Source organism: Haliotis asinina, chromosome 12 (assembly GCF_037392515.1).
Source record: "Haliotis asinina isolate JCU_RB_2024 chromosome 12, JCU_Hal_asi_v2, whole genome shotgun sequence".
NCBI lineage: Eukaryota > Metazoa > Mollusca > Gastropoda > Lepetellida > Haliotidae > Haliotis > Haliotis asinina.
Window position 1 is genome coordinate 2,001,539 of NC_090291.1, and position 19,754 is coordinate 2,021,292.

The 19,754-nt window shown below is 42.9% G+C and overlaps 1 protein-coding gene across 3 annotated transcripts in view; it reads right to left on the minus strand.

Annotated features, from left to right (window-relative positions):
- The window catches only part of LOC137257681 (putative leucine-rich repeat-containing protein DDB_G0290503), a 93,471-nt gene that overhangs the window by 16,874 nt on the left and 56,843 nt on the right, over nucleotides 1-19,754 (minus strand). For all 3 annotated transcript variants that reach the window (XM_067795050.1, XM_067795051.1, XM_067795049.1), the window contains exons 32-43: nucleotides 19,539-19,601; nucleotides 14,864-15,106; nucleotides 14,352-14,582; nucleotides 13,501-13,731; nucleotides 12,942-13,025; nucleotides 12,515-12,682; nucleotides 5,187-5,429; nucleotides 4,701-4,784; nucleotides 4,375-4,458; nucleotides 3,465-3,800; nucleotides 2,492-2,659; nucleotides 237-404 (exon numbers count right to left, since the gene is read on the minus strand). In XM_067795050.1, coding sequence (XP_067651151.1) covers nucleotides 237-404; nucleotides 2,492-2,659; nucleotides 3,465-3,800; nucleotides 4,375-4,458; nucleotides 4,701-4,784; nucleotides 5,187-5,429; nucleotides 12,515-12,682; nucleotides 12,942-13,025; nucleotides 13,501-13,731; nucleotides 14,352-14,582; nucleotides 14,864-15,106; nucleotides 19,539-19,601 — 2,103 coding nt within the window. The remainder of the gene's footprint in view (nucleotides 1-236; nucleotides 405-2,491; nucleotides 2,660-3,464; nucleotides 3,801-4,374; nucleotides 4,459-4,700; nucleotides 4,785-5,186; nucleotides 5,430-12,514; nucleotides 12,683-12,941; nucleotides 13,026-13,500; nucleotides 13,732-14,351; nucleotides 14,583-14,863; nucleotides 15,107-19,538; nucleotides 19,602-19,754) is intronic.

Genomic DNA, 19,754 nt, shown 5'->3' on the forward strand with positions numbered 1-19,754 from the left:
AAGCATGTAACAGTCAGGGAAAGCACACATTTGTCACAATTTTGTGTGTTACAACAGAAACGGTGGTGTTGAAAATTGTTTCAAACATTACAGTCACCTTCCTTCCTGTCAGATGATACTCTTCTGGAAGGATTGTAAATTTCTACCCATGATGGCTAGTTAGATGGCATGGTCTGAAAGAACTATTCCAATCAGCTATCATGTGGCTCTTTATAGTCCCTGATGAGAATACCTACCTCATGTGAATGGTGGACACTCTGCTTCTGGGCAGTCTGGAGGTTCATCTTGGCCACACGCAGCTGGCCGTCTCTTTCTGCCAGCTCCTCCTTCAACCCTCGAAGCTTCTGCTGCAGGTCATCGATCTCAGCACGCAGTCGCAGGTTCATCTCATCCTTCTCCTGGAGCTGTGATGAAAGAATAACATTTGAAACCATTTCCGAAACTAATTAGGTGTCAGCAAAATGCAGTGACAGGATGTATCGTACACCGAAATAATATACCTTCAACTCACCCTCTGTATCATGTCACTGTACCTTCCATACACCCTCTGAGCTATCTCACTGTCCCTTCAATTCACCCTCTGTGCCATGTCACTGCACCTTCCATACAACCCGGGAACTATGTCACTGTCCCTTCAGCTCAGCGTCTGTACCATGTCACTGCACCTCCAACTCACCCTCAGTACCACGTCACTGTACCTTCCATACACCCTCTGAGCTATCTCACTGTCCCTTCAATTCACCCTCTGTGCCATGTCACTGCACCTTCCATACAACCCGGGAACTATGTCACTGTCCCTTCAACTCACCGTCTGTACCATGTCACTGCACCTCCAACTCACCCTCAGTACCACGTCACTGTACCTTCCATACACCCTCTGAGCTATCTCACTGTCCCTTCAACTCACCGTCTGTACCATGTCACTGCACCTCCAACTCACCCTCAGTACCACGTCACTGTACCTTCCATACACCCTCTGAGCTATCTCACTGTCCCTTCAACTCACCGTCTGTACCATGTCACTGCACCTCCAACTCACCCTCAGTACCACGTCAATGTACCTTCCATACACCCTCTGAGCTATCTCACTGTCCCTTCAATTCACCCTCTGTGCCATGTCACTGCACCTTCCATACAACCCGGGAACTATGTCACTGTCCCTTCAGCTCAGCGTCTGTACCATGTCACTGTACCTTCAACTCACCGTCTGTATCATGTCACTGTACCTTCCATACACCCTCTGAGCTATCTCACTGTCCCTTCAATTCACCCTCTGTGCCATGTCACTGCACCTTCCATACAACCCGGGAACTATGTCACTGTCCCTTCAGCTCAGCGTCTGTACCATGTCACTGCACCTCCAACTCACCCTCAGTACCACGTCACTGTACCTTCCATACACCCTCTGAGCTATCTCACTGTCCCTTCAATTCACCCTCTGTGCCATGTCACTGCACCTTCCATACAACCCGGGAACTATGTCACTGTCCCTTCAACTCACCGTCTGTACCATGTCACTGCACCTCCAACTCACCCTCAGTACCACGTCACTGTACCTTCCATACACCCTCTGAGCTATCTCACTGTCCCTTCAATTCACCCTCTGTGCCATGTCACTGCACCTCCAACTCACCCTCAGTACCACGTCACTGTACCTTCCATACACCCTCTGAGCTATCTCACTGTCCCTTCAACTCACCGTCTGTACCATGTCACTGCACCTCCAACTCACCCTCAGTACCACGTCACTGTACCTTCCATACACCCTCTGAGCTATCTCACTGTCCCTTCAACTCACCGTCTGTACCATGTCACTGCACCTCCAACTCACCCTCAGTACCACGTCAATGTACCTTCCATACACCCTCTGAGCTATCTCACTGTCCCTTCAATTCACCCTCTGTGCCATGTCACTGCACCTTCCATACAACCCGGGAACTATGTCACTGTCCCTTCAGCTCAGCGTCTGTACCATGTCACTGTACCTTCAACTCACCGTCTGTACCATGTCACTGCACCTTCCATACAACCTCTGAGCCATGTCACTGTCCCTTCAACTCACCCTCTGAGCTGTGTCACTGTACCTTCAACTCACCGTCTGTGCAATGTCACTGCACTTTCCATACACCCTCTCAGCTGTGTCACTGTCTCTTCGACTTACCGTCTGTGCCATGTCAGTGCACCTTCCATACACCCTCTGAGCTATGTCACTGTTTTTTCAACTCACCCTCTGAGCTGTGTCACTGTCCCAACGACTCCCCGTCTGTGCAATGTCACTTCACCTTCCATACACCCTCTGAGCTGTGTCACTGTCTCTTCGACTTACCGTCTGTGCCATGTCAGTGCACCTTCCATGCACCCTCAGAGCTATGTCACTGTCCCTTCAACTCACCCTCTGAGCCATGTCAATGCATCTTCCACTCACCCTCTGTACCATGTCACTGCACCTTCCATACACCCTCTGAGTCATGTCACTGCACCTTCAACTCACCCTCTGTGCCATGTCTCGAGCCTGCTTCTGGTACTGGTCGATGTCCTCCTGCAGGTCAGCGGCCATCTTCTTGCTCTGACCCAGCTGCCTGTTGGTCTCCTGGTGTCGATCTCTCTCTCCCCGGAGTTCTGTCTGAAGCTGACCCAGGATCACGTCCTGCTGCTCCACCTGGTGGTAGAGTCACCTCAATATTCAGGAAAGGTTCACATGGGCATATTCTGAATCATGATTCAATTTCTGTTCTACTCATATAACATGACTTCACCCAGCAAATAATTTTTCCAAAAGAAATTACCATTTAATAGCCTCTTCAAAACTCAAGTTTACAGCATCAAAGATACACAGCATTACGCCCAGTTTTAGACAGTTTGAGACAGATATTCATCTCAGAATAAGCTGATCAGGAAAATATTAATTCAAAACACATAACACTATCTGTTCCATTAACTCCTCTAACCTTGTGTACAACAAGGTCAATTAACTTGACAATGGTACAAGAATCTATTCAGAAACGTCACATCATAATATAATAAAGAAGTTCTTATCCACAAAGTTTTGTATCTTTCTTAGGATCAAATAACAATTAGCATTCTGCAAAATATTCTAAAAAAGAGAGTTAACAATGTTCTTAGTAACCAATATTAGTCAGTGGTGAGTCTAATTGTTTGCTGCTTTTAGCAATATTCCAGTAATATCATGATGGGGACACCAGAAATGGGCTTCACACATTGTTCCCATGTGGGGAATCGAACCTGAGTCTTCAGTGTGATGAACGAACACTTTAACTGCTAGGCTAACCCAGTCACTGAGTGGAATTATACTACAATCATTGTCTTATTAACAAAAATCATCCAAATCTGCTCTAAATCCCATTCTAGAACGCTTTGACCATTTAACCTGGGTCTTCAGCATGACGAGCGAACACTTTAAATACTAAGCTAGCCCACTGACTATCCAGCAACGAGATGCTCACCTGGTCTGACAGCATCTTCTCTTGCTCCCGCGACCCCTCCAGCTCGACCTCCACCTTATGTGCCTGCTGTTTGTATGCAAGTCCCTCCTGTACTGCTGTGTGGTGCTCCTCCTTCGACACCATCAGGTCTTTCCTCAGCTTGTCAATTACAGACTTCTGCTCCGCAATCTCTTCTTCGTAGCTGGCGCAGCGTTCTCGCAGCGTCTTCAGCTCTGCCTGCAGCTTCCTATTGACCTGCTCATGTCGGACGACCTCTGTGACACGTTGACTCAGCTGGTCCTGGGTCGTCTGTAGGCTCTGCTCCATCAACATCAGTTTCTCCTCATGATGTGCAAGCTGAGGACAGGACGAGGAAAGGAGGGAGGGAGTTAGTTTAGGATTCATGGTGATCAGCAGATCACATCATTTTGGCAAAATGTGAAAGGAAGAGTGCAGAATCTCTTGGAGTTATACATCACACCATTAACTGTCGAAGGACAGCCCAACAAGATGTGTATGAGGGGTGAATCTATTTACATCACACTTTAAAGTAGTATTTCAGATAGCTCATAATTGGTGAAAGCCCTACCAATGGTGAAGACTGGAAGTGAACAAGTGAGAGAATTGGCTTTTACACCCAGATGGATAGTATTACAGCTTCATGTGGGAGGTGAGCTCAACCAAACTGACAAATTGGTGAGAACACAAGTCGTCAGAAGATCTGACTGAAGAAAAACATTGCTAATCTGTGACATTATTATTATTTGCTGTCAAATGTGTTTGTGAGCAGAGTAACTAGACTTAATAAGTTCTGACAAGAATTTGAAGAACTGGATGGAGATTACTGGTATATGAATGTATATCAACAGTAGTAAATCAAAGAGACTACTCCTGTATGATGTCACTCAGAAAGTTAACTTGATGATCTCACCTCCTGAGCACAGTCTCTGTACTGGGACCTGGCTTCCGTCATGTCTGTCTTCAGCCGCTCCACATCACCCTGCAACTCCTCGATCTGAACACAAACAAAGTTCTCATTACGGCACTGCTTCATTGCAGCTACAACACAAGGCAACAACTATTGCAATGATGGGGTCAGTTTGTGGCAGGTCAGACTTACAATGAGTGGGAGAGTGTTTGTACACTACTTGATGCTGTGGCCAGTGTTACAGATACAGAAGCTGGCTGCAGTAATAAGAGTGAGTGTTTGTAGAGTGGACAATGTAGGTTAGTCTTGGCGCTGGATGAGGAACGTACCGTGGTCTCCGCCTGTCTCCGGGCTGTCTTCACCTGGTTCAGACTGATCTTCAGGTCATGGATGGCCAGTTCCAGCTTCTCAATCTACAACACAAACAGTCTGTCAGTATACTGGAACAATGCATGGCTTCATGCCTATGTTTGGATTCACTGAAAATTGACAAAACAAACGGAGTACTAGCAAAGTGGTACTTCAAGAATATTGTTTGAGATTTATATTTATAATGCAACGAAGCACTACTTCAAACTCATGACATCTTGCATCAATGAATGATTGTTGGGCACTGGTGTCAGTGATGTCCAGATATCTGTCAATACATTTGACTGAAGTTAGTGTGGATGATGACATTATTACAGTCACAGTGGTATTTGTCTGAACGGATCAAACAACACATGAGGAATATCATGTTAAGTGTATATTCACTGCCCACACTAAGAAGCTATTGTTATCACCAGCTCCCCACAGTTGACAACAACATATCCTACCTCGTCCACCTTGTTCTTGATGTCATCCCGACATGCCAGAATCTCGCCCTCATTTCGCTTGATCTGCTCCTCCTTCCTGTTGACTTCATGGTCCAGTGACTCAACGCGGGTCTGGGCATCAGACAGCTGGTGCTGCAGTGATGTGATGGTGTCCTCTAGTCTCTCTGTGTCCGTCTTGTGGCGCTGGTGAGCAGACGACAAACTCAGCTGCAGCTGCTGGATGTTCTGTTCCAAGCGAGTTATCTGAAACACAGACAGCATTGCGAATTGGTGAAAATTGCATAAATGATGATTAGTTCAACACAACTGATCAATTATCAGATATATTTGGTTATCCTCATTTATCAAATTTTCCTGGTTACGTTTGTTAATGCACACAGAATAAAGACAAAACACATGTAGCTCTTTCAGACTTTTTTTTTCAAATTTCACATTTTTAAAGGATGATTAGTCAGTTAGGATTACAAATGTCCTGAAGTCTTTAAAATTCATTCAATCATGACTTGGAGCAAACTTCTGGTTACGAAATGTAATATTGTTAATGCAAACCAGTGGTCCAGAATTGTGTTTGATTATGAGAAAACGTGATTGATTGCTAAGTCATTTAGTCATTCCAACCTATCTTTCATTATTTCCGTTCATCAGAACACCACCAGAACATACACAGAATCCTTGTGACACAGAACAATCTTCCAAGATGATGCTCATGGAAACACGACACGAACGATACCACGTGGACATTCCTGATACAAACATACCACTGAACATACCACCAAACATATCACTGAACACACCGCCGAACATACCACCGCACATACCACTGAACATACCACCAAACATACCACTGAACACACCACCGCACATACCACTGAACATACCGCCGAACATACCACGGAACACACCACCGCACATACCACTGAACACACCGCCGAACATACCACTGAACATACCACCATACATTTCACTGAACACACCGCCGAACATACCACTGAACACACCACCAAACATACTACTGAACATACCACCAAACATATCACTGAACACACCGCCAAACATACCACCAAACATACCACTGCACATACCACCAAACATACCACTGCACATACCACCAAACATATCACTGAACACACCGCCGAACATACCACCAAACATATCACTGAACACACCGCCGAACATACCACCGCACATACCACCAAACATACCACTGAACACACCACCGCACATACCACTGAACATGCCGCCGAACATACCACTGAACACACCACCGCACATACCACTGAACACACCGCCGAACATACCACTGAACATACCATCAAACATATCACTGAACACACCGCCAAACATACCACTGAACACACCACCAAACATACTACTGAACATACCACCAAACATATCACTGAACACACCGCCGAACATACCACCAAACATACCACTGCACATACCACCAAACATACCACCAAACATATCACTGAACACACCGCCGAACATACCACTGAACACACCACCAAACATACTACTGAACATACCACCAAACATATCACTGAACACACCGCCGAACATACCACTAAACATACCACTGCACATACCACTGAACATACCACTAAACATACCACTGAACATACCACCAAACCTATCACTGAACACACTGTCGAACATACCACTGAACACACCACCAAACATATTACTGAACATACCACCAAACATATCACTGAACACACCGCCGAACATACCACTGAACATACCGCCAAACATACCACTGAACACACCGCCAAACATACCACTGAACACACTGCCAAACATACCAGCGAACATACCACTGAACAGACTGTCAAACATACCAGCGAACATACCACAGAACATACCACCGACCACTCCGCTGCACATAGCACAGAACATACCATCGCACATACCACAGAACATACCACCGCACATACCACTTAACATACCACCGAACATACCGCCAAACATACCACTGAACATACCACCGAACATACCGCTTCACATACCACTGAACACACCACCACACATACCATTGAACACACCGTCGAACACACCACCAAACATACCACTGAACATACCACCGAACATATCACTGAACATACCGCCACACATACCACTGAACATATCACCAAACATACCGCCAAACATATCACTGAACATACTACTGAACATACCACCAAACATACCACTGAACATACCACCAAACATACCACTGAACATATCACCGAACATATCACTGAACATACCACCAGCTTTCTGTCAGCAAAGTAAACAAGAAACATATGATCAGCTTTCGTCTTGGACACTTCAGCGCAGTAATTCCCATATTTATGGGTGCAGTCTACATTCAATGTACATCGTCAATAATGACAGAATTACATCATATGTGGAAGTCAACAACAACTGAATGACATCACGTATATAAGTCAATAAGGTAAATAATATGTAAATGAGTGAGTGAGTTTAGTTTTATGCTGCACACAGCAATATTCCAGCTATACGGTGGAGGTCTGTAAATAATCCAGTCTGGACAAACTAATCCAGTGATCAACAGCATGAGCATCGATCTGCGTAATCGGGAACTGGTGACATGTGTCAACCAAATCAGTGAATCTGACTACCCGATCCTGTTAGTCAGCTCTTACGACAAGCAAAGTCTCTTTTTATGGCAAGCATGGGTTGCTGGAGGCCTATTCTACCCCGGATTTTCATGGGTGTCGCATATGTAAGTCAATGATGACAGAATGATGTCACGCATGTAAGTCAATGAAGAAATGAATGACATCACATGTGTAAGTCAATAATTAGAGAATGCCATCATACATGGAAGTCAATAATTATAGAACTTTATCAAAGATACAGATCAATAATTACATTATGACCAGATCATCATTGCCATCCCAATATTCATGTTGGTCACACAGGCATTCATGGACGCTTCACACTTCCAGCTGCATGTAACTTAAGACCACTGAAGTGATTCTACATCAACAACACTAACAACACTGACAACACTAACAGCACTTACAACAAATACATCTGTTGCAACAACTCTCACTTAAAGGATACACAGACATCTTCCATGTTGACACCTAATGTCCCCATTGTTGACAACTGGTGTCACTGTTTGCATATCTCCTTGGAGATATGGTTTACATCTCAAATAAAGTTTCACGGTGAAAATCTTCTTATGTTAAAGCTAAAAGGAGGCTATACCAACCGTTATGAGAGCTTCTGCTTTATATATTTCCAGTTCCATCTTTCACACATGTTCACCTCCACAAAAAAATATTTTGGCATCACAAAAGCCCCACAACCAACAATGGACCGAGCCTTCAGACATATCCTCATTATGACTTCTGAATACCAAGGAAAGACCATTTAACTGAAAGGGGTGTCAGGTTGTCTGCAAGACCAGACATGTTTGAGCAGAGAGATAAGTGCCAGATATGAATGTGATAACTCCCATAAATCAATACAATATATCCCAGTTTAATATGGTTCAGCCAATGACTGTTATCTCACTCAGGATTGCTTGATGACAGTCAACAAACACCTGCCTCTCCCCTGAGTCTGTCAATGGGTTGATGTAGGTCACCCATACAGACCATGGCAGCGTTAATGTTCTACTATTGACACTGCCACAAGCAGTAACCACACTTAGCTATTCATGAACAAGAGTTCACACTTCTCAGTCACGACAGAGCCAGATATTACAGAGAATGTTAAAGAAATGTTTTCAATGCCAAGGCAGTTGTATGGAAACCTGATGACTGTGTTCAAGATACTTGATATGACCAATCAAACATGCCCCTGCCCCATCCAAATAAGGAGACTCATTCTGCTGCACTGAGGGTTGTTGAGAGACACATTATGACAATCTAAGGAGGGAGGCTTTAATGAATCAATGAGAAACATGTCAGCTTATTTCTACAGGAAGTGAGAAACTGTTGTTACAGTAGCTGAACAATTCAAGCATTCAGAAAGAAGGACACAAGGTTGAATCAACACACTGTAGCCTTCCTTTCAGCTAATCAATCCCATGTCCTTTCCAGCTCTGAAATGAAGGGACCTTTAGTTCCCTACTATACGAGTGTTCCCATAGAATAATGCTTACTCAACCATATACAAGTGGTGGCTACTTGGTTCTGACCTGAACCATGACAGGCTGCTTTGATGGAGTGTACTCCTGCTTGATTCTCAAAATAATCACTGATGTCCACACACACATCCTACAAAACTATCTTGGTACTGGCTGATAGGGAAATCTCCACCTCTATAAGTCAAACCTTGTTAGTCCAGACCCTGCTATTGTGGCAACCCCACATTTGTAAACTATTTCTCTAATGATCAAGTATCCTTCTAAACTCGACCCATGAAGGTCTGGAGTAGAATCAGCAACTCATTAAGGTGACTATGCTTTTTGTAAGAGGCGACTCATGGGAACAGGTGGTAAGGATCCCTGACTTGGTTGACACATATCATCAGTTCCCATTGTCACAGATGACTGCTCATGCTGTTGATCACTGGATTGTCTGGTCCAGACTTGATTATTTACAGACCACACCGTATAGGTGGAATGTTGCTGAGTGTGGCATAAAACTAAACTCACTCACCTTCTACACTCACAAATTGAAACTTTCATGGATGACACAACTTTATGGATGCTCAACTTCATCATACTAACAATGGTAAACATCACCATTGTTAAAATAGGGAAATTGATAATCATAAAGTTCTGTCATCTCTATACCTGCAACTTCTAGAATGCTAGTCAAACTAAACTTTCAGAGGTTGATGCCATATATCTATGCTGAAACATTTGTTTGAGCAACATTCAAACAGTGGAGGAATAACAATGAAAACAACAAAGCTAATTTTTGCTCCTAGAATCCAAAGTCCTGCTGCTCTCTGGCATTACATTACTACCATGATAGAACTGTACTTGCTACTAAACGCCATGCACAACCGTATTGGTCCGTACATCGGCTTCTCAGGAACCCATTTTAAACTTTTATTGGGAAGAGGATACCCAGTCAGCGAAGTCAGGTATATCACAAGCTGCATGGGAAGTCTGTCTTTCTCATGCAATCTAGTCAAAGATGGTGCTGGTTAGTTTCAGCACCCTTGTCTTTTGCTATTCAAAAGGTTGCATTTACCTTACAGAGTAAATTACCTCACCAGGTAGAAGTTTATATAGTTTAAGCTGTCTATACCAGCACTATCTGGGATGGAAGAATTAATCCGGTTAGGGCAACGTCCTGGATTGCAGAGCTGATGATAAATGTACAAGATGGTGGCCACATGAATACGTGCATACACCTGGTTGCGGGTACAGCAATGTGCAGTGAACTTGAACAAAGTCAGAGATGCCAACCCCTAAGTGTTGCAAATAGTAGTTTCAATGTTCAAAATCAGAAGTTTGACTATAAAATTATTACTCAACTACATAAACAAAATCATGATGGATTCTGAGAAAAAAATATTATGGTCCCCAGTTAAAATTGTTTCACCCGAACTCAATGTGTCAAGTCACAAGGTGTTGAAATCAGCTTCACTAAAATAACGTTTGTTACTTGCAATCATTCAGGTTCAAATATGTCATTCATATTATGATGAATGGAAGGTACTTGAAGTCCGAAAATGCATTTCATCGTTGAAAATGTATGTTTTTGTCTATGTATCCGAATTTTAATGCATTTTATTCAGTTTTCGTAGGATTTCTAGTGGGACCATATTGGCATAGTTTGAACTTTTAAATTCGTAGCGACCACGATAAAATCATAGAGGTTGGCATCTCTGCAAAGTACTGTGACTATGTGTCCCAGTCGACCCAGCTGTGAATTGGGTACCTCGTTAGGATGAGAGAGCCACAATAAACTCGGTGCGGCTATTGGTAGCAAGAGTTGTATACTTCCCAGGGAGTTGAGATTGAAAATATGATGTGACGCTGAGACAAACATCCAGTGATCGAGGGAAATACCAGTGCCTTGAGCAAGCAATAGTTGCATGGATATGTGCACTACATAAATATCCAATAATAATAATTCTAAGATGCTTCGGTGAAAGATCAAAGGCGCCGACAATACTTTATCAGACTATAATGTGCACTTTTTGCATTACGTCACAATGCATTGACGTCACTGCGCCATTCCAGTCTGCCCCCTCATAATACAACTTTTTTGCATTACATCACAATGTAACCGACGTCATGATAGATGTCAGCTGCCATCGCCTCATACACCCTCCCAGAGTGAACTGCTTCATTGCATCCCGTTTCTTGGTTTGCAGTTGCATCACACAGCTAACATCACTGGTGGAAACATTATGTTTATGCTTTCTGACGGATAAAATGTCTCACAGTTGGACTCAAAATTTTGCAGAGACACAGTAATGTTTGCAATGTTTTCATTCCCACAGTGCAATCGTGGAATGTCGCATGACTTGTCAGCTTCAGCTGAATGTACTGATCTACTGGTAGATGAGACGGTCATATTGCTTTGTATGGTATAAGGGAATCACAGATGTAATTAAAATGATCTAGACAAGATATTTAACCCGAAAATAAACCGTCACCAAACTGTTCATCATATGTTTTTCTAGTAAGGTTTGTCTTAACATAGGAGGCTGACATGTCAAAAAGAACAGCGTGTCAGTTTGCCATGTGCAAGGATTCTCAATTTAGGTCACAGACACCGTCGTTTGTTTTCTGTCATAGATTAATCGAAATTAGGCTTCGAAATTATTAAACAGGGCATCTTAGAAAAGAAATACAGTTCGCCCTACCACCATGTATAGTGTAATAAAGCACACTTTCGCCCTGAACTATTATAATATTACAGTGTCCTTATAGAGTGGTAGAATGAACTGTATTTCTTAAATAATAATAATAATCAAATACTTTTTGTTTCTAGAATACAATTCAAATGGAAAATGTGAAGTAATTATATACAATTGCAAGATTTTACTGACAAGCTTTAACATTTTAGTAACTGTTGGACTACCTGAAAGGAAATATACTATCTGAAAATTTGAACTTACTAACCCACTAGGGAGGGGTGCACATTATGTGTGGACATGAACTACACAGACAGATACATGGTACTGATGGTACTGAGGGTTGCGACAAGGATACACTGACATCTCTAAAAGGGTTCCGACAAGGATACACTGATATCTCTTAAAGGCTGCCGACAAGGATACACTGATATCTCATAAAGGGTTCTGACAAGGATACACTGATATCTCTTAAAGGGGTTACCATGACCAAAACCTGCAGACTTCAAGTGTGTTTTCTCGTAGAGAAAGGAATGTAACATTGTTCCTACCTCATTATTGGCACTGGCCTTCTGGTCCTTGGTGATGGTGAGCTCCGACTGGAGGTCAGAGATCTCGTTCTGGAGGTCAGCGATGTGCCGAACCTTGCTGTCCAGGTTGTTCCTGGTGTCTTCGAGGTCATACTCCAGACGGGAGATACGTTCCTCCCTCTCCTGGAACTGGACAACACAGCAGAGCTTGGATGTATGTTCAGTCACAAAACAGCCATACACATACTCTATGAATAACAGCAGGAATTTTATAAACAGATGATATATATACAACACAGAGATATACACATATCAGTCTAAGAAACTTTGGCATTGATTAGGATATTTGTCTTTAGGTGAGGCTAACAGACCTGTTTCCATTTTTCATCTTCCAAATACAAAGCACAAACAAGTTACCACCTTCCAACAAGGGAGAGTAAAGCATTACCTCCTGGTCAGTGTGACTGTGGTCTCCCTGGTAAGACAGAAGATCATTCTCTAGGTTCCGCACCTTCTCTTCATTCTGACGAGCCTGAAATATCACAACACCACCTTATACATATCACTCAAACCTCTTAGACATTATCAGGAGATTCCAGGATTAAAACTCCAACAGCAGGGTCTCATTCAAAGAAACATAACTCTACACATTAAAGTGCAGCTATGACACTTGACTTCAAAGCTCCTGGGCCTATATTTTGGAAGTTCTCTTAGCGCTATTATAGTCGTAAGTGCCATGCATTACATTAACTTACAACCATCTTATCGCTAAAAGAGTGAATGAGTGAGTTTAACTTAGGCCACTTCTAGCAATATCGTGACTGGGGACACCAGAAATGGCCTTCACACATTGTATCCCAGGCAATGGTGTGACGAGCAAAAGCTTTAAACAGCTCAAGGCTACCCCACCACCATTCCTGGTTCAGATAACAGTGGGCTGGTAAAAAGGCAAATTGTTTGCAATACTCTTTGAGAATCTTATCAGCCTCCTACTATACACTGCTCACCTCTTGCTGAGAGTCCTGGAGCCTCTCCCTGAGGTTGCGGACATTCTCCTCGCTCTCTCGAACCCGGTTGTGGGAGACGGAGAGGTCCTCCTGAGTAGCGTTCAGCTCCTGGGTAAGTTGCTCTATGACATCCTCACACTTCTGCACCTCCCGCTTGGCCTCAGAGTACATCTTGTCAAGGTTGTCCAGGTCTGACTTGAGGCGGTCGATGTTCTGCTCCTTCTCCAGCTCCTGTACAACACAAGTTTGTTTGAATCTTCCTATATTCCAAATGGCTACCGACTACCCCCTTAGAACTTACCATGCACATATGAACCTCAACGTAAATTGGTTACCCACTTTAAACTCAACCTGCCAATGTGTGACCTTCTACACAAAGTGACTACCCCGTCAACTCACCATGCCCATGTGTGACCTCCAACACAAAGTGACTAGCCCCTTTCAACTCACCATGCCCATGTGTGACCCTTAACACAAAGTGACTACCCCCTGTCAACTCACCTTGCCCATGTGTGACCCTCAACACAAAGTGACTACCCTCTGTCAACTCACCATGCCCATGTGTGACCCTCAACACAAAGTCAATATCCCCTGTCTCCTCACCATGCCCATTTGACCCCCAACACAAAGCGACTACCCCCTGTCAACTCACCGTGCCCATGTGTGACCTCCAACACAAAGTGACTACCCCCTGTCAACTCACCATGCCCATGTGTGACCCTCAACACAAAGTCACTATCCCATCTCCTCACCATGCCTGTTTGACCCCCAACACAAACCGACTACCCCCTGTCAACTCACCATGCCCATGTGTGATCCTCAACACAAAGTGACTAGCCCCATGAACTCACCCTGCCCCGGCTGTCCTGTAACTTGTCCTGCAGTCCCTTCATGGATGCCTCCAGATTGTCAATCTGTGTCATACACTGATTGTACTTCATCTTGTAGCTCTCCAGACTGATGAGCAACTGGTCACCGTCATGCTTCGCTGTGTCAAGTTGACTCTCAAGGACCACCAGTTGCTGCCGAGTCTCAGACAAACTCACATCCTGCTCTGCAATGGAGTCAGCCTGACGACGCATCTGAGGAGGAAGCAAGAGATTGTCTTAGTTCAAAATCCTACAGCAGAGTTAAGGCAAATGTGAAGTCAATAAACTGGAGAATGCAGACAGTGGCAGTATATCTGCTGATAATAGTGTTCATAGTATAGTTCTAGATCCTCTCATTTGTGTGCTATCATTATTCGAGCGATAGACTCATTTCAATGTGTTTTATCCTGAGATCAACTGAATCATGCCCTACTCTGATACTAACATGATACTAAACTGATACGTAACTGATACAAAACTGAAACTCTCCTCACCTCCATGGAAGCCTCCTCCTGCATCTTGCGGAACCTGTCCAGCTCATCGTTGAGTGTGTCGATGGTGGCTCTATACTCCGAGTTGTGGTTCTGGCTGGCTGTCAGTTCACCTCGGGTGACCTCCAGGTCCTCCTTGAGGTGTTCCATGTCCTGGTGGAGGCGCTTCACCTCCTGGGAGTGGCCACTGCGGGCCATCTGGAGGTCAGACTTCAGCTGCTCGATGGTCCGCAAGTGGTTCTTCACCTGGAGAAAGCAGTGCTTTGTGATAGACAGAACACTTCCAAACATCCCTAACACCCTCAGGAGTCATTTAGGGTAAGGAAAACCTAAATGCATAACTCATCAAAATTAACTGGCTCTTTTTTGTTCATAATCTGAGTAACTGAAAATTATGGGTTTTTTTCTTATTACAAATACCATGGTATTTCCTCAGGTATTCAGTACCTGTTGTATCTTCCCAAGGAAGCTGAGAATGAATTCCAACATCAACCAACCTCCAACGTATCAATGTATTGAAGTAACTGGTTAACTGTCATCATGCATTTATTATTACTTCTGTGTACAAGGGAATAGCACAGATGCTTCAATATGAACATTTTATATACATGTGGGGGCAAAGGTGTATTAAAACATGAAGAGGAACTCTTGGTACGTGACAGCCTGTAGTTGATTGCTTTACATACTACAGTCAACTACATGTAGAACTAACTGCGGGGACCACTAACTGCGGGGACCACTAAGTGTACTTAGTTATGACTGTAGTATGTAACATGCATTTTGATTTTAATATATAGCAAGTGATAGATTACATCCATCAGTTTATATCAGTGTTTTCATTACAAAGATGTTTACTTTATCGTGATCAGACTGACATGGTTGTATACATGATGTAATATGCAGTTTAATGAGATTCAATGACTAAAATACACAATATGTAGTAAACATTCCAAAACCATGCAAGACTTGACGTCCTGGAAAATCCTACCATTCCAACTGCAGAAATATGAAAATAAATGACATGAAATGAATAACACCACATGCACTTCTACTGTAACAAATCAAAACAAAAATAAAAGGACAAAGGACAAGATCCAAAAGCAACAAAACCCAACAGTGAGTCCATACACCAATATCTGTTTACTCCATGTGTGTACTCATACACAGCACTGACAGCATGCATGCAACTCTGTCAGCAATGCACCTAAAATGTACATCACGCATCTGGCGTGGTGCAGATTTGAGTGGTATCACAAAGCCTGAACCAGTCCACTGAACCAGGTAATAATGAACAATGCTGATTAGAGTAAAGAGAAATTCTGCACATAAAAATAAATACTGCAGAAGTAAAATATTACCATGTTTCATCCTCTAAAACAACAAAAAATAACAAAGTATAAAACTGAAATAATTTTTTTTGCTTACAATGCATTCTACAATATTCCAGTTATATGACCATAAAACAACTGAGTCTAGACCAGACAATCCAGTGACTGACATTGGGAACGTCAATTCATGTCCTTGGTGTACAATGAATCAGGTCAAAGGGTGTGCCAATCCTATCCAATTGGTCCTGTGAAGGTACAGGTTTGAATATCTGGGACAGTAACCTAAGCTTGTTGTAAGAGCCACCTTATAGCTGTAATATTGCTGAGTGCGGCGTTAAACTCGGCATGGCTTCCCAATATATTTACCCCATGTGGCTAATAGTGCTGGTACTGCCATACAAAATGCGATATGATATATAACAATATATTGCCAAAGTATTGTGCACTGAAGCTGCCATACGATATGAATCCTGATATAAGCGTGGCAATACAATAAGAATCACGATACTAAAATCTTTCATTCTAACACCAACTATAAAACATGAGACCAAAACAAAACCAATTTTAAGTATTTCATGAAATTCTGCCAGCGTTGTTCAATGTTCAAATGGAAACAAGATAATTAGGAGCATACACGTATATGTGAATGTTGGTAACTCAAGAATTTCTGAGAAAATTTTTACTTATAAGGGAAAATAAATAAGCATATATTTCAATCCACAAACAAATAAAACAGATAATGACAGATAAACATCAATACATCAAGGTTCATTTGAAGGATCGTATCAGGATATACAACAATGTATAAGTTTGTATTAATTCACTATAACGGCGGCCCAGCAATCGATGCGGGTCACCATACCACTAATGGCTAACTATCAGATTCGGGGACATATTTTACCATTACAAGGGAACATTTCTATAAAATTTGTTCAGATTTATTATTTGTGAATTTAAAAGATTCCAAGCAAGTACACCAGCCAGTTCCATGCAGGTGGTAGGACAAGCAAGGGTGAGGGGAGACAACTCTAACCAGTATCCACATTTACCAAGCCTTTACCATTGCAAGCAGTGAGACATGAGTATGATGCAGTAGACGTTACCTGTGAATCTCAGCATACATTGCCTGTCATGCCCTCTGCTTTCACTACTTTCACTGCTTTCGTAACAATACTAATTCATCAAGAGGCACTGAGGCAGCATTTGAGTATAGATACTGTACTAATAATCACTTAATTCAGGATGTCTTTCATGGGGAAGCATGTGCAATGTGAATAGGCCTCCTAAATAGTATGAACTAAATAACTACTCCCCCAACCCCCACCCACATGTATGTACAAAACTGACTAACCACTCCATCCGATCTCCCAATAATTATGAACTGTCCCTTAACTTTTTTTCTTTTCAGAATACATCTACACCCAATTTGAAGAGATGTAAGCTAGAAGCAATTCCAAACCTTTCGCCTTTCATGTTAAATAATTGAAAAAAATCTCCCCTGTTGTAAAGGTATTAAAATATACCTATTGTCAGGTCTCTATTACTAGTCACCATAGCATCACGTGGGAGTAAGATTGTGTGATTTACGGGGCTTTGAACTTTATTCTAGTTACCATGAAACGCCAGCCTCTAGGAGATGCATGTGTTTGGCCTTTGCTATCAGGTGACTGTTTGAGTTTCATTCTAGAAGTTGCTGGTATAGAGATGACACAACTTTATGGATTATCAACTTCTTTGTTTTAACAATTGCAACATTTCGGTATGTGTTATTATATTGCTTTCAGACATATGGGGGAATGATGGGTATACCGGTATATATACAAGAAAAGATAACAACAAGAATGTGGGAAAACAAGGCGTCTAAGAGAGTAATATGTGGGCTACAATGACATGATAACAACATGAGATGAGTGGGATTATGATGACAATACGTGAAAGGAAGTTAACTGGGCAGAAGCCAAGTTGGTCGGGGGATTAATTAGTGGAAAGCCAGTGGTGAGGAATGTTCGTTATGGAGGTTGATGAGAGGAGGATAGTTGGTGATGTGTTCCGAAATAGCGGATTTGGTGTCTGCTTTGTTTGTAGACGTTTTACGTTCTTCTTATGTTGAGTGGACCGGATGTTTCACCAATGTAGCTGCTGCCACCATCGAAACTGATGTTGTAGCTGATTTTGTGCTGTGTGTTTTATGCATCCATACTGTACCATTCCCCCATATGCGTGAAAACGGTGTAAGAACCTATACCGAAACGGCGCAGTTGTTGAAATAAAGAAGTTGATCATCCATAAAGTTGTGTGATCTCTAAGCCAGGAACCCCTCGCTTCACTCTACAAAACAGTTTCTTTTCGAGGTTTCTCAGTTCAGGGACACACCAAATATGGACACTGGTAAAACACAATCACGGAACAAGAAATCGATTCAGCATTCAGTGCATGTTAATTAAGCAAGTAGAAGCACTAACAACAGCTGAAGCAAATGAACAGTAGATGATGATGACGATCATCAAATGATACATAACAGTAATAAACTCGAAATGATGTCAGCAACTATTCTGAACTGCACTGCATGTTGGCAGTTGGATTTCTGATTCTTTTTTCATTTGCTCAACAAACACTTTGATATGCAAGAAATAATTTATTAAGAATACACAGTACAAACTAAAGTCAAGAGGGCATGAGGCAAGTGATGCTGATGTCAGCTTATTTCGCTTCATCTGCCTACAAGGGGAAACAGAAGGGAATGTCAAAGTGTCAGACGGTACAATGACTGTACATTACCTAATTAACTCACAGCATGAGTTCAGGCACTTATCAATCAAACTGTGCACTACCTCCTGGAGGCAATCCTTGAAAAACCCATCTGTGCAATACCTCCTGGAGGCAATCCTTGAAAAACCCATCTGTGCAATACCTCCTGGAGGCAATCCTTGAAAAACCCAACTGAGCACTATCTGCTGGAGGAAACCTGAGATTAACGCACATGGGCAATACCATTTGAAGCCAGCCCCTGATTTCAAATGAGCAATATCACTAGGAGACAAACCCCAGACCAACTCAACTAAGGTCTACCTCCTGAAGGTGACCCAGACCAATCAAACCTCAGCATCCCCGCTGGGGCGACCATGGACCAACCCCAATGAGCATCCCCCCATGAAGCAACAACCATGGACCAATACCAAATGAGCATCCCCTCCCTTTCTGGCAACCATGGACCAACCCAACTCAGTATCCCCACATAAGGCGACCATGTACCAACCCAACTGAGCATCCCCTCCGAGGTGACCATGGACCAACCCAACTGAACACTAATGCCTGGAGGCGATCCCGGACCAATCTAACTGACAACTTACCTCCTGCAGTGTGATCTCCTGGTCATGCTGGAGATTCTGAACCTTCTTCTCATCATTAGCAATCTGAAACATGGATACAGTGTATGAGTGTTGTTGTGTCAGCCACATTCCATATTCGTAACAGCATCCTGTTTGGGACCTAATCTGGGGAAGGCAAAATGAGTAGATGAATGCATACAGTGTAAGCAAATATATGTCTTACAATCTGCCAAGGTA